At 37.9% G+C, this 16,471-nt stretch overlaps 2 protein-coding genes, 1 long non-coding RNA gene and 1 pseudogene across 4 annotated transcripts in view; 1 reads left to right on the top strand and 3 right to left on the bottom strand.

The window, feature by feature from the left end:
* The window catches only part of LOC138918371 (uncharacterized), a 73,445-nt gene that overhangs the window by 38,127 nt on the left and 18,847 nt on the right, over positions 1-16,471 (top strand). The window lies entirely within an intron of this gene.
* OR11H26 (olfactory receptor family 11 subfamily H member 26) lies at positions 2,469-3,413 on the bottom strand. Its single transcript, NM_001391632.1, has one exon. It carries the CDS (start codon positions 3,411-3,413, stop codon positions 2,469-2,471), a length of 945 nt encoding a protein of 314 aa, NP_001378561.1.
* Positions 12,173-12,908, bottom strand: OR11J19P (olfactory receptor family 11 subfamily J member 19, pseudogene; annotated as a pseudogene).
* Positions 14,223-15,191, bottom strand: OR11G11 (olfactory receptor family 11 subfamily G member 11). The gene has a single exon (XM_070243154.1). It carries the CDS (start codon positions 15,189-15,191, stop codon positions 14,223-14,225), a length of 969 nt encoding a protein of 322 aa, XP_070099255.1.

The raw sequence follows: 16,471 nt of genomic DNA, 5'->3' as shown, positions 1-16,471 counted from the left end.
CTGACTTATTTCTCTTAGGATAATACCCTCAAGATCCATCCATGTTGCCACAAATAGCTGGATTTCATAATTTCTTATGGCTGAGTGTTATTCCGTTGTGTATATACCACATCTTCTTTATCCATTTGTCCCTTGATGGGCATCTCGGTTGCTTCTGAGTCTTGGCTATTGTGAATAATGCTGCGACGGTTATAGGGATGCATGTATCTTTATGCATACTTGTTTTCAGGTTCTTTGGATAAATACCCAGCAGAGGAATAGCTGGATCATGTGGTAGATCTATTCTTAATTTTTTGGAGACTCTCCATACTGTTTGCCATAGTGGCTGCACCAGTTTGCACTTCCACCAGCAGTGTATGAGGATTCTAAGGTGAGATTTTTTATTAAGACTTCTTCTTAGTATATGGTATTGGGCAGGCTTCCCCAGAAATTCAGATAAAATATTATTTTTCTTTTTCCTATATATATTTATTTTTGATTGCAGTAACATTGGTTCATAACATTATATAAATTTCAGGTGTACATCATTATATTTCAATTTCTGTGCAGATCACATCAGGTTCACCACTCAAAGACTAATTACAATCCATCACCACACTCATGTGCCTAGTCACCTCTTTCACCCTCCTCCCACCCCTTTTCCCCTCTGGTAACCACCAATCCAATCTCTGTTTCTATGTGTATGTTTGTCATTGTGAAGCATTCTTTATTGTGGCCTAGAAGGTTCTAGGTGATCTGATCCTGCCTACCTCTTGAGCTTCATATATAATTTTCCTTCTGGATAGCGCAGTCAACCTTTTCCTGTTCTTTGAAAACCCCAAACTTTTACCTGTATTTACATGGGATTTATTCCCCTAGATCTTGGCATGGCACATTCTCTTGCTTTGAAATATCACCTCCTTACAAAGGCATTCTATGACCATCTGTCTAAATTATTCCTTATCTTACCACAACATTTTCTATATTCATACTCTTCATTTTTTGTTTTATTGAGATAAATTGACAGCTAACTTTATATTAGTTTCAGATGTGCAACATAATGATTTGATATATGTATATATTGCAAAATGATCACATCCTTCGCATCTAGTTAACATGCATCACCACACATGGTTAGAATTTCTTTCTTTCTCCTTTATTCTCTTTAGACTACTCATGACTACTGGAATTATAGATTTATGTGTTTACCTGCTTATTATCTGCCTCCCTCACTAGAATGTAAGTTTCACAGAGGCAGGGACTTTATCTTTTACATTAATGTAATTCAGGGCACATCATAGAGGTGAAAAGTGTTTATTGAATGAATGAATGAAATGTATTCACTTCAGATGCCAACCAACCAATTTACTTTTGAGCAAATTGTTGGGCCCATCACCTGGGCTGCCATCAAATTCCTCTGCGTCTGTCTTCATCTCAGTATATTAGAATCACCAGCGATTGCCCTCTGTCTGTTTTTACCTCTGTGGGGCTGTGTGCTCAACTCAATCTTCCCTCATGTAAAACTAAATCCAAATTTTAGTGCCACTACATGCCAATATTCTTTCAAAATGTAAACCTATTTCCAAGTATCTTAATTATCTTTCACAAGTAGGAAAAGTTAAGATGAATGTAATCTATTTCTTATTTTATAAGTGTAGAATTTGAAAACAGGAAAAAAAGAAACTTCTGCTGTTCTCGTGAGTTTTTCAGTCACTTATAGTACTCACTGTAACTTCTTTCACTTTTCTTAACTAATATAAGATTTTTATTTCTTTGTTTATGTCATATATCTATTTAAAATAGTGACTCTATAAGATCAGTCTGTGGACTGGTGCTGGTCTTGATGCATCAGAATTACCTGAGTAACATTAAAATAGAAATTTCTGGAGTCTACTTCAAAGATTGTGATTTAGGAGATTTGGAGAAAGGCCTAGGAATCTGCTTTTTTTAAGAGCTCCTCAAATAATTATGAAACAGAAAGTTTTGAGAGACAGTGTTTTAGATCATTATTAGTCATTTGGATACCAATTAAATAAAAATTTTGGCTCAGTTATGATTTATTAATTGGCACTAATTTCTTTTAATATGAGCTAGAAAGGGATGAATATTCTTCTTTTCTACCAGGAGCAGAGCAGAGATCATTTGGTCAGAAAAACCAAGGGTGAGAATGGAGATACTTAGTAGAGGTCAAAAAAGCGTGAATTCAGGGAACACGTAAGTGATCACAGAAAAAAGGATAAGCAGTTATTGGAGGTCAAGGTAGGCTAAAATTCAGAAATCGGGGGCATTCAATTCAAGTTACTATCTATTAAGTCCCGACTGAAGGCAAGGTCTAGTTTAATTGATGTACTGTTGTTCATTATTGACCTGGCAGAAATGGATGAATTTGGGTCTGCATGTCAGGGTGCAAATGAATAAAGACCTATTGTTTAAGTGGGAATAGAAATGGGGAAAAATAATAATTCTAATCTTGGCCGATTCATAAGCTCTCATTTACTTTGACTAATTTTTGTGCACACCTGAATTTTTCTCAAGGCAGCCTTCATGTCCTTGTTTCGGAGACTGTAGATCAGTGGGTTTACAAGTGGGGTCACTGATGAGTACAACAAGGTTACAATCTTCTGTATGCCAGCTGGATTTCCAGAGGTTGGGCTGATGTACATGATCATGATGGTTCCATAGAATAGAGACACTACAGCCAGGTGGGAACCACAAGTGGAGAAGGCCTTACGTCTGCCAGCTGCTGAAGGAGCATGCAACACTGCCCTGAGGACCAGGATGTAGGACCAAAGGATGAAAAAGAAGGTGATGAAGATAATAAGAGAGCTCAGTATAGAACAGGAAAGCTCAATTCCAGGGGCAGGGATGCAGGACAGGGCCAGAAGAGGACCAGGGTCACAAACAAAGTGGTCAATGGTATTGGGGCCACAAAAGGGGAGTTGTGTGATAAAATAGATAGGGACCGGATAGCAGAGAAAGCCCATTACCCAGCAGAGGACCACCAAGTTTGTGCAGAGATGACTGCTCATGATAGTAGGATAGTAAAGAGGCTGACAGATGGCCAAGTACCGATCAAAAGCCATGAGGGGCAGTAAAAAGGTCTCAGTAATGCCCATGGAAAAGAAGAAGTAGAACTGGAGGAAGCAGGCAGTGAAAGAGATGGTTTTGGTCTCAGATAGGAAGTTCCTTAACATATTGGGAACAGTGGTGTTGATGTAACAGATCTCCAGGAATGAGAAGTTGGCCAGCAGAATATACATGGGGGTGTGGAGTCTGCGATCCAGCTTCACTGCACAGACAATGGCCCCATTCCCCATCAGTGTCAGGATGTAGGACACAGAGAAAAGCACGAAGAGGAGGACCTGAACCTCTCTGGAGCAGGGAAAACTCAGGAGTATGAATTCAGTCACCGTATTGACTCCTGACACATTCATAGCTTCCTAAGGGGTGAAGAGGAAAAAATGACAAAGACAAAAATGACGTTATTCCCTAATGCTCAGGAATATTTTTATTTAGAGATGCCTAAGTCCCTCAGATTCTATTATTCTATTAAATAAATAATGTAACTATATTGCTGAAGATTGCCAAACTTTGAGAGTGCTGGATGTTATCAGACTTTGAATCTTCGTACTCTCTCTTTCCTCTTTCAGTATTTTCTCCAATCCAGTAAAAGACAGGCTCTTATGTAATAAGCAATTGGAGAAAGTTAATGGCAGTACTTACAAATGTAAGTAGATATGAAAATCGTGTATTTGCATCTGTGGAATAAGATACAGAGAACCTTAATATTGAACACAGAGTTTCAAATACTTGTATCTTTGGAATTAGAGACACAAATATTAGGCATCTGAAGAGGAGAGGGAGGAAGGTAACAAATAACACACTGAAACGTTTATGCATTTCACTTTTATTCTACATCAGTGTTGGAATTATAAGTATTGGTGTCTTAAGGTCGTCTGATAATCTAGACAAAAAGTGTCAAATGTGCCATAATTTCTTCAGTGTTCATTATGGTTTGTTAACTCAAGGAAACTTTAAAAGTCCGGATATCTACATAATGGCTTTCAATTTGGTTCTGTCTTTTACCAGTTGGATTAAAATACTTCTGTAAAATCTTGGTCTAGGTTAATACTAGAAAAATACAGAAAAAGTGAGCAGTGGGTCTGGCATATTAATTAAGGACTTTCCCTGAGATGTCAGGATTCCTAGAAAGGCCTCTATTATTCTGGTTTATGGGTGTTGCCCCCATCCTGTTATAGATGTGGAAGATTGGAGTAGGTTTGGGAAGTGGACAGAGAATATTTGTGAAAACTTCCTTCTCTGAGTTAGACTTAGTCTTGGACATTGTGTGACTTCCATGGTGAGAAAAGCAAAACAAAGACAATAAAGTAACCTACAATTCTGTTGTCAGTAATTTGGTCTTAATTTAGTAATTTATTTTAGGACCTCCTCCATTAGTGAGGAACAGTCATCATTTGGACCTAAATGACCCAAAGTGACATGATCGAGTGACAGAATTTATTCAGGAAAATATAAGTGCAGAATGCAGACTCAGACACTTTTAATAAAAGTATTCTAGCTAAGAATATTCATTAATTTATTGAAAATGTGTTACTGTCCAGATCACATGATGTCATAGATTTAAGGATGCTCTTGATAATTGCAATTAGTGACACGAAAGATGAAAGAAATTCACAATTTTCCATGTCACACTTAACTGTAAGCCTCCTCTTCAGTCTATGAATAGATCATGTTTGGCACAGCAAAGCTGTGAGTAATCTTTCTGTAGCAGGAGTTCAGTGTAACCCAGAAGCCCAAGAAACCGTGAGGAAAGAGTGAAAACAGCAAGAAATATTTGGGGACTAATGTATATGAAGATGCAAATGGTTTTGTAAACCACGTGGGAGTGAACTCACCAATCTGGAGTGCTCTGTCATCTTGTTGTTCTCCCTCTTTGGAATGGCCGATCGTCTGCTCTGTGGCAGAGCCAAACATGGCTAAAAATAGGGAGAGCTGAAGTTTTTTTCTGCCCTGCTCCTCATAGCCGCTTTTTCAGCCATTTCTAGATGTCGCTTCGCTAACATACTGTTCCCCCAAAGACCTGGTTCTGACTGGGTGCACCTCCTGATTAACAAGGACAGAATTTACGTACTACTGGGGCTCCTTCCTCATCTTCCTCTCTCTCATTTCCCTGATTCCTAGCCCTCCTAGTTGTAAAATGAATCTTCTTACATTAATTCATGTAAGATGAAGTGCTATTGTATTTATAGCCGCACAAAATAAGGCAAAGCAAACAGGCACACCTCAGAGCTGTCCTATACTTGTATCTCTTCTGAATCCATCTCCTCATAAAACTGGTAGGTCTGACATGTAATCTTCGGTTTTCACTGCAACAAAAGGCAGGCAAGATGGAGGGCATGGCATCCTTGGCAGCCAGCAACCCAGAGGGGGGCTTACATTTGGACACTGATATTGGCTTGGAGAGAAATTGGTGTATTTGCTGCATAACAGAGACATATGTTTGTTGCTTTGTAACCTATGTCTTGTTTTTCCAAAGGTATATAGTCTCCTAAGAATTCCAAAAGTGGGAATTCATGAGGGAAGATTGTCCATCATATCCCAAGTGGTTCGTTCCCTCAGGAGCCCATTAATTGGCCTTTGGGACCCAGTTTCTACAGTGGTGATCAGATTAGCTCATGCTAATTCTTAGAGCAGATGTTAATTTTGTTCTATAGACAGGTTACTGTTATGATGGTGCAAACACTACAGCAACACCAGCTTAGCTGAAGCATGAGGTTTTTGCTTTTCTTCATATTCCTTTCATTCAATTTTATTCATTTTTTTTTTGTCTGTCTGCAAGTTTTGGACTCTCTTATCTATCAGTATCAGAGTTATGACATCTGAATTCTCATTCTCTTTCCTATTGACTCATTCAATGGCTTGAAAAGGGTTCTTCCCTTTTTTTTTTGTAAAAAGATTTCTCTCCTGGGTCAGCTCTGTGCTTTTAGTATGACAGTGATAAATAAATTACCATTTCATGGTGAAGAGGTCCTGGAGCAGAGATGGTGGGGCATTTGGCGAAATGCCAAAGTTCTAGAAGCTACCTTCCCATCTTCAGGTTATTTCAAACTGTTTTTAGCAGATGTCCCTGGAAGTTGACATGATGGTTGAAATTTTCTTGCTTCTAAGTAAGGCGTTGCTGAGAGAGATGACAAACTCTTGGACTCCTTTGTTTTTATTACTTATATGTGCATGTGGGTGCACATGCATATGAGTATCTATGTACTTAGATCAGATATTTAACAACATTTTTCTTCTATTATTGGTTTAGAGCCATCTCTAATGAGACTTAACTCTTGTTCATAACTTACTATTCCCTATGTCCATAGCACTCAGTGCGCAAAAAGAATTTTTTGGGTTATGACCTGAACTTGCTTATTTTATAATCATTGTTTCTGTAAAGTAGAAATGTTTTTGTTTTTTAAATGGTAGCAGCACTTTTTCAGTCATGAATATTGATATCTTAAGATGCACAATCATCCAGAATTATTTATTCATTGCAAGCTTTTGGTGTTTGAAGGCGTGAAGAGAATTTTCTTCACACTAAGTTCTCCCAAAATTATGATTAGACAGAAAGAATTTATATAACTTTCGTAAGGTGGATGGTGCTGTGCCAGATACTTGAACTGAAGTATTAAGCTACAGAATTTAACAGGAGGGAGTTGAGGAGCGCTTTTGATCTTTTAAAAAAATCTATGTATATGTTCAAATACATAGTAAAGTTCTCCCTCTTGGTGAGGAAAGAGATTTGTGAAATATTCCCTTATTTTATTTTTTCCAGTTTTATTTAAGTATAATTATCATATTACATTGTGTAAGTTTAAGGTGTAAAACATAATGATTTGGTATACGTATATATTGTGAAATTATTACCATGCTAAGTTTAATTCACATCCATAACCTCACATAGTTACAAAATTTTCTTTTTCTTGTGATGAGAACTTTTAAGATATACTCTCTTAGCAATTTTCAAATATGCAATTAAAATATATTGTTAACTATAGTCATCATGCTGTACTTTACATCCACAGAACTTATATGTCTTATAACTGGAAGCTTGCATATTTTGACTACCTTCACTCATTTCCCCCACCCTCCACCCCTGGTAACCACCAATCTGTTCTCTGTTTCTATAACTTCTTTTTTTTTAAGATTCCACATATAAGTGAACTTCGTTTTTTTTAAGATTCCACATATAAGTGAGAGTGTACAGTATTTGTCTTTCTCTGTCTGACATATTTCACTTAGCATAATGCCCTCAATGTTCAACCATTTTGTCGCAAACAGCAGGATTTCCTTCTTTTTCATGGCTGAATAATATTTTATTATATATATACACATCACATTTTCTTTATCTATTCATCCATCAATAAACACTTAGGTTGTTTCCATGTCATTATGTTACATTACACTATTTCCATTGTAAATAATGCTGCAATGAACTGGTGGTGCAAATATGTTTTTTTCCCATATACCCCCAGAAGTGGAATTGCTGGATCATATGGTAGTTTTACTTTTAATTCTTTGAAGAACTTCCATACTGTTTTTCATAGTGTTTGTACCAATTTACATTCCCATCAACAGGGAAATGTACATTGCATTCCCTTTTCTCCACATTTTCATCAGCACTTATCTCTTGTCTATTTTATTATTATTATTATTTCAAGGAAGATTAGCCCTGAGCTAACATCTGCCACCAATCCTCCTCTTTTTGCTGAGCAAGACTGGCCTTGAGCTAACATCCATGCCCATCTTCCTCTACTTTATATGTGTGGTGCCTGCCACAGCATAGCTTGCCAAACAATGCCATGTCCTCACTTGGGATCCAAACCGGCGAACTCCAGGCCGCTGAAGTGGAATGTGTGAACTTAACTGCTGCACCACAGGGCCAGCCCCTGTCTCTTGTCTTTTTGATAAAAGCCATTCTATCTGGTGTGAGGTAATATCTCATTGTGGTTTTGATTTGCATTTCCCTGGTGATTAGTGATGTTGAGTATCTTTTCTTGTACCTGTTGGCTATTCATATGTCTTTCTTGGAAAAATGTCTCTTCAGGTCATTTGCTCCTTATTAATAAGGTTATTTGTTTATTTTTCTATTGAGTTATAGGGGTTCTTTATATATTTTAGATATTAATCCTTTATCAGATATATGGTTTGCAAATACTTTCTCCCATTCCATAGGTTGCCTTTTCATTTTGCTTATGATTTCCTTTGTTCTACAGAAGCTCTTTAGCTTGATGTAGTTCCACTTGTTCTTTTAGTTTTTGTCTTGGTTTTGTTGCTTGTAGTTTTGGTATCATATCCAAAAAAATCATTCCCAGTATTACTCTGAAACCAAAACCAGACAGAGATATCACAAGGAAAGAAAACTACAGAGCAATATTCCTTATGAACATAGACAAAAAAATTTTTCAAAAAAATGCTAGCAAACTGAATCCAGTAATACATAAAAAGGTTTATATATCGTGATCATGTGGGTTCTATCACAGAAATGCAAGGGTGGTTTTGACTTGAAAATCATTGTGTGTGTTATTTAATATATGAATAGAATAAAGGACAAAAATATTTTATTATCTCAATAGATAAAGAAAAAAGATTTTACAAAATCCAACATTCTTTCATGATAAAAATCCTAAAAAGAGAAAGAAAACTAGGAATAGGAGGGAACTTCCTCAACCTGATAAAGAGCATCCATAAAATACCCACAGTTAACCTTACACTTAGTGGTGAGGTAGTCAAGGCTTACCCTCTAAGATCCGGAACAAGACAAGGATGCCTGCTTTTGACACTTATGTAGAGCATTGTACTGAATGTTCTAATACACAGCAAGAAAAATAAATACAAGGCATCCTGATGCCATTTACAAATAGCATTAAAAGAATAAAAATATGATAAATTAATTTAACAAAAGAAATGCAAGACTTGAGTACTGACAACTGCAAAACATTGTTGCAAGAAGTTACAATAAGGCTAAATGAATAGAATGAGATCCCATGTTATTGGATTGGAAGATTTAATATTATTCAAGTCTCAGTTCTCCTCAAACTGATCAACGGTGCAATTCCCAGTGCAATCCCTAGCAAGTACCAGCTGCTTTTTTTTTTTTTTTTGCAGAAATGAACGAATTGATTCTAAAGTTTACAAGGAAATGCAAGAGAACCAGAATAGCCAAAACAGTCTCAAAAAAAAAAAAAAAAGAACAAAGTTGGAGGATTCCCATTCTTCGATTTCAAAACTTATCAGAAAGATACAGTAATCAAGACCGTGTGATACTAGCATAAGGATAGATATGCAGGTTTCGAATTGAGAGTCCAGAAGTGAATCCTTATATTTAAGGTTTTATTTTCAACAAAGGTGTCAAGATAATTCAATAGGGAAAGAGCAGTCTCAACAGTGAGACAACCGTGTATCCACATGCAACTGTGTATCCACATGCAAAAGAATGAAGTTGGATCCTTATCTCCCACCATATACAAAAATTATCTCAAAATGGGCCATATACTTAAATGTAAGAGATAAAACTATACAACTCTCTGAAGAAAGCACAGGCATATACATTTGTGATATTGGCTTAGGCAATGGTTTCTTAGATATGGCACCAAAAGAACAAGAGACACAAACATAAAAATAAATTGGACTTCATCAAAATAAACAATGTCCATGCTGCAAATGTCACCAAGAAAAGGGAAAAGCAACCCAGAGAATGGCAGAATGGGAGAAATTATTTGCAAATCATATATCTGATAAAAGACTTGTATCCAGAATATTTTAAAAACTCTTAAAACTCAACAACAATGAAAAATAAGGAACTAAGCCAATGAAAAATAGGGCAAAGAATTTGAATAGACATTTATTCAAAGATGATTCATGAATGGTCAATAATTACATGAAAAAATGCTTAATATTATTAATCATTAGAAAAATGCAAACCAAAACCACAGTGAGATACTACTTTGTACTGTCTAGAATGGCTAATAAATAAATATATAGAGAGAATAACAAGTGTGGCCAGAATGTGGGGAATTTGAAACCCACGTAATTGTAGGTAGCATTATAAAACAGCGCAGCAACTTTGGAAAACAGTCTAGCAGTTCTTTGAAAGAGTTACCATATGACCTAGCAAGTTCACTCAGGTATTGTTATGGACTGAATTGCATCCCTCCAAAATTCATATGTTGAAAGCCTGACCTCCAATGTAACTGTATTTGGAGACGGCCTTTAAAGAGGTAATTGAGGTTAAATGAAGTTACAAAGGTGGGACCGTAATCCAATAGGACTGTTGTCCTTAAAAGAAAAGGAAGAAACACCCCTGTTCTCTCTGTCTCTCTTTCTCTCTCTCTGTCTCTCTGTCTCTCTGTCTCTCCCTCTCCCTGCAACATAGAGGAAACACTATGTAAAGACACAGTGAGAAGGCAGATATCTGTAAGACAAGAAGTGAGGCTTCACCAGACACCCACTCTGCTGGCACCTAGATCTTGGACTTCCAGCCCCCCAGAACTGTGATAAAATAAATTTCTATTGTTTAAGCCACCAAGCCTGTGGTATGTTGTTATGGTAGCCTCTATGGACTAATATGGGTATATATCCAAGAGAAATGAATACATGTGTTCACATTAAAATGTGTACATGAATATTCATAGTATCAATGTTCATAGTAGCCAAAAAGTGGAAACAACCCAAGTGTCCACCAATTGATTGGTGCATAAACAAAATGTGGTATTTCCATACAAAAGAATATTATTTGACAATAAAAGGAATGAAGTACTCACACATGCTACAACATAGATGAGTTGTTCATGGATGAACAGTATGCAAAGTGAAAGAAGCTAGCACAAAAGGCCACACATTGTATGATTTTATTTATATGAAATTCCCAGAATAGACAAAATCCATAGGGACCGAAAGTAGATTAGTGGTTGTCAGGGGCTGAAGGGAGACGGGAGTAGGGAGTGACTGATAATGGGAATGGGATTTCTTTTTGAGGTGATAGAAAATATTCTAAAATTTGTTAGCAGTGATGATTGCACAACTATGTAATAAACTAAAAAATGCTGCATTGTCCACTTTTGAAAGGGTGAATTTTATGGTATTTTTATGGTATATTTCAGTCAAGCTGTTACAGAGCGAAAAAAAAAAAAAGGATTAGAAAAGTTTAGTTCCATCACTGGGTTGTGGTCTTTTTGAGGATAGGAAAGAAATATTGCTAATCTGGGTCACTCCAAAGGCTAGTACAGTGCCAGGTAATATCTTAGACTTTACCTTTCATCTGAGGAGATTTTTCCATTGATTTGATTTATCATTTAATGATTGGTCCAACCAGTTCAAGAAAACCTCATATTTGTCTAGGAAAATTCTTTTCATTTCATTCATAGCACATATAAAATACAGATTGTTACAGAGTTTGTATAATTTCTTTAGACACTGTTCTGGCTGTCAAGAATGATAGAATCTGGGGACTGGCCTGGTTGCATAGTGGTTAAGTTCATGCACTCCGCTTTGGTGGCCCAGGGTTCGTGGGTTGAGATCCTGGGTACGGACCTACACACAGCTCATCAAGCCATGCTGTGACGGCATCCCACATATGAGAAATAGAGGAAGATTGGCACAGCTGTTAGCTCAGGGACAATTTTCCTCAAGCAAAAGAAGAGGAAGACTGGCAACAGATATTAGTTAAGGGCCAATCTTCCTCACTACCGCCCAAAAAAGATAGAATATAGTGAGGAAATATGAACAAATATATTTGTTTTATTTAAATTGACATTATGGATGTTTTTGTGTTAGGCATTGTGTTGGGTTATGGAGTTACAGAAATTAATAAAGCACAGAATGCTACTCTTAAAAAATTCACAATCTAATAAGTATGGGGAGGCATGTGGAGAAAGATTTGTGAACAGCTAACTGTAATACAAGAAAAAAATGAATGACATATTAAATAGAAGTACAAGTAATGTGCTATGGAAGAGGCAATTAATTGTGCCTGGGGAAAGTCTTCACTGATGATCTGGCATTTAGGATTTTGAACTGCCTTCTTCAAAAAATTCACATCTACTTGCTAGTTTCCCAGCTGTTCATTAACAGGAAGGTCACAGTCTAAACACATCTGGGAATAACTCACCAACATCACAGAGCAGTTTTAGGAACCTCCTAGAACTTTCTTCAAGGCATTCTTCATTTCTTTATTCTGTAGTCTATAGATCATGGAGTTGAAAAGAGGGGTCAAAACTGAGTAGAACAGAGTTGTGAGCTTCTGCATGTCCTCCTCTTGTCCTGACCTTGGGATCACATGTGTCATCATGACAGAGCCATAGAATGGAAACACGATGGCCAGATGTGAGGAGCAGGTGAAGAAGGCCTTCTTCTGGCCAGTAACTGAGGGCACCTGCATCATGACCCTCAGCACCAGGGTGTAGGAACCAATACTGTAGAAAAAAGTGGCAAAGATGAGGAGGGAGCTCGTGGTGCCACATATAAGAACAGTCCCTGGGATTGGGATGCAGGCTGAAGCCAGGACCAGCAGAGGACCTAGGTATGCAGAACGTCATCAATCACATTTGGATCACAAAATGGTAGCTGGGTAATGAGTATCACTGGGATCAGAAACCAGAGAAAACCCAGCAAAAGATGACCAGGCTGCTACAGAACTTAGTAGTCATGATAGCTGGGTAGTGTAGGGGTTGGCAGGTTGCCAGGAACCCGTCATAGGCCATGATGGAGAGAAATAAGCATTTGGTTGTGTCCAGTGAGAAAAAGAAGTACAGCTGGAGCAGGCACCAAGCAAAGGAGATGGTTTTGGTCTGGGAGAGGAAGTTGGTCAGCATGTTGGGCATGTCAGAGTTGACATAGCAGATCTCCAGGAAGGAGAAGTTGGCATGCACAAGTGAATCTTGTTTTTTGTGCTCCTATGGAACTGTGCACAATTTCATTAGTAGATGAGATTGTGCCCTCTTAGAGTAAGACTTATTTACTAAGATGCAATATGATAATTTCAGGCCACTTTGAAAATTTACTGGAGTAACATACTTCATTTCAGACATTGGCCATACTATCTTATTTCTATCCTCAGACTCACACACACTGTCCTCTCTACATCGCTAGTATTCGTTCTAATACGTACAGGGAGAAAAGCATTTTAAAAATAATAAAGCACTTAAAATATGAGTTATTGTTGTTTCATTAAGTTTTTTCCAGGTAATCTAGTTTCCAGGTTTCACCTCTGTTCTGTTTCAGTAATTTATTCTTTTGCATTAAGTGCTCCTGTGGTACAAAGATAAAGAAGGAATATATTAAGTTATAAGAACCTAACGCAACCCAAAAAGTAACCAGTTGGAGAAAGCTATTTTCTCCAGATAAGATCCTGTTTGAGAATTAGGTTGGCTGAGAAGAAATTTTTTGACAAGCCCACTTGAGGAAGAATCTCAAACCCCAAAGGGCCTTCATATGGTCAAAATTATTCTGAATAAGAAAGGAAAGATGTTCTGGTCACTCTTGTGGGTAGTGGAAAGAAGATGAGGAAGGAAGAAAAAGAGGCAGAACCAGGTATAATATGAGAGATTGAAAGGGTGTTCAGCACGGTGGCCTTTCCTCTGATTTTCCCTAACTCTGACCTGTAGTCAAGTTAATAAACCTACACTAAGCTGGATTGAGTTTGGTTTTGGGTAAAATATTGAAAGGAATGGCTCTCACATCCAGATTGTTGTGATCAAAATAAGACAGCTGGTGGATTCACGATTGGGAGAGGAGAAGCATTCATGAACATGTTTGTATGGTGTGTGCGTGTGTGTGTGTTTATGTATGTGTGTGTGTAGGGAGACAGTGGTGGGGACTCCCGACATCTAATTACTATGAAACAGGGACTCAGAGGCAAATTTACCTAAATTTGCAAAGGATAGGAGCTGACCAGTTGACTTCTGGGTTATTTATGTTTTTTCCTTCAAAATGCCCGAGAATGTCTGACATTTTCCTGTTTCCATGCTATACACACAGGAATATTAATATAATAAAGCCTAGTATGAATGATTTATGCAAGTTATGGTAAGATCTTATTTACTATTTGCTTCACTGAAATGCATCCTTAAAAATATTCCGGGGAATATAGGGAACAAATTTACTTACTTTCAAATTTACTTAAGAACATTAACCTCCTATAATTTTATATCTCTGTATGTCATACGTATCTGTGGATTCTAGTTCTTCAGAGGCTGTCTTTGACCCAATCTTATAACCCTAAAAAGTTTTCTCAGGGCCTCCTTCATCTCCTTATTCCGAAGGCTGTAGATCAAGGGATTGAAAAGTGGAGTCATCACAGAATAAAATAAAGTTACAATTTTCTGAATCCCTGCTGAATTGCCTGCTGTTGGGCTCACATACATCACCATGATGGAGCCATAGAACAGGGACACCACGGCTAGATGGGAGCCACATGTGGAGAATGTCTTACGCCGGCCTTCTGCTGAGGGGACCCTCAACACAGCTCTGATCACCAGGGTGTAGGAGCTGGTAATGAAGAGGAAAGTGGAGAAAATTAGGACTGAGTTAAAGATGGCACAGGTGATCTCAGTGGCAGGAGCTGGCACACAGGAAAGCTTCATAAGGGGTCCTGGGTCACATAAAAAGTGATCAATAGTATTAGGGCCACAAAAAGGAAGCTGAGAGATGAGATAAACTGGGAGGAGAAAACAGGAGAAGCCACATATCCAGCAGTAGGCTCCCATTCTGATGCAGCGTTGAACTGTCATGACAGTGGGGTAGTGCAGGGGCCTGCAGATAGCGAGGTACCTGTCAAAGGCCATGGCAGACAAGAAGAAGGTCTCAGTGGTGCCCATGGAGAAGAAGAAGTAAAACTGGAGGAAGCAGCCAGAGAAGGAAATGGAGTTTCTCTCAGAGAGAAAATTGGCTAGCATATTGGGGACAGTAGAAGTAACATAGCAAATCTCTAGGAAGGAAAAATTGGCCAGCAGGATGTACATGGGGGTGTGGAGATGGTGGACACACCACACTGTACAGATAATGCACAGGTTTCCCGTTACCGTCAGGAAATAGATCACAGAGAAGAGTGAGAAGAGGAGGATCTGAGTCTCCCAGGTACAAGGGAATCCGAGAAGAATGAATTCAGTCACAGGGTCAGAGTGATTATTCCCTCCTGGGCTTTTCATTTCTTCTTTCCTGAAACTGCAATAACAAGACATTACCATGTTACAAATGACTCTACAGAAGTTTTCTCATTAAGATATTCTCTCAATTTCTTTACAATTCAGTTAGCAGCATAGTTTTAGATTACTTAAAGATTTTCAGCATTATCATTAAATGACACCTCCGTTTACTCAGTTGCACAGGCCACAAACTTCGGCCACACCTTACCACCCTTCTCAGTACTCTACATCCAAACCATCAACAAAGCCTCCAGGCATCATGTTCCAAACATTCGGAATCTGAACAATTTTTGGCATTCCCATCAGCTTTCACCTTGGTCAATGCTACCATGAAATTCTCACTTAAACTACTACAGAAACCTCTTAAATTGCCTGTTTCCGTTTTTTATAGGTTAGAGACTATTACCCACCCGTTAGCTAGACTGATAGTTTTTCAAAAATCTGATCATCTCATCTACCTGTTCTCAATCCTTTAAACATGCAAAGTAAACCCCAAATTCCTTACCACAACTTATATGGCCAATGAGGCCTTCCCCCATGCCCACATTTCCCACCATTCTTCCCTCTACTAACGCCACTCCAGCTGTGCTGATAAAGTAGTCCCCCCTTATCTGCAATTTCACTTTTGTGGTTTCAATTACCCACAGTAAACCACAATCTGAAAATATTAAATGGAAAATTCCAGAAATAAACAATTTATAAGTTTAAATTGCATGCCATTCTGAGTAGCATGATGAAATCTTGCCCCATCCTGATCTGTCCTGCCTGGGGCATGAATCTTCCTTTTGTCCAGCAAATCCATGCTGTGTCTGCTACCTGCCTTTTAGTCACTTAGTAGCCCTCTCGGTTGCTGGATCGCCTCTTGGGGTATGGCAGTGCATGTGTTCAAGAAACCTTTATTTTACTTAATAATGGTGCCAAAGCACAAGACGAGTAATGCTGGCAATTGGATATGCTAAAGAGAAGTCATAAAGTGCTTTCTTTAAGAGAAGAGGTGAAAATTCTTGATTTAAGAAGGAAAGAAAAAAAATTGTATGCTGAGCTTGCTAAGATCTACAGAAACTTTTTGTATGGTATGTTGTTAATAATTGTCCTATTTTTTTTATTAGTTGTTGTTAAACTCTTACACTGCCTAATTTATAAATTAAACTATCATAGGTATATATGTATAGAAAAAAAATAGTGTATATATGATTCAGTGCCATCTTTGGTTTCAGGCATCCACTGGGAGTCTTGGAATGTAGCCCCCCAGGATAAGAGGGGAACACTGTACTAGATGCCAA

The sequence above is a fragment of the Equus caballus genome, chromosome 1 (assembly GCF_041296265.1).
Source record: "Equus caballus isolate H_3958 breed thoroughbred chromosome 1, TB-T2T, whole genome shotgun sequence".
NCBI classification, from domain to species: Eukaryota; Metazoa; Chordata; class Mammalia; order Perissodactyla; family Equidae; genus Equus; species Equus caballus.
The sequence above is the reverse complement of the archived record's forward strand: the minus strand, read 5'-3'. Positions and strand labels throughout refer to the sequence as shown.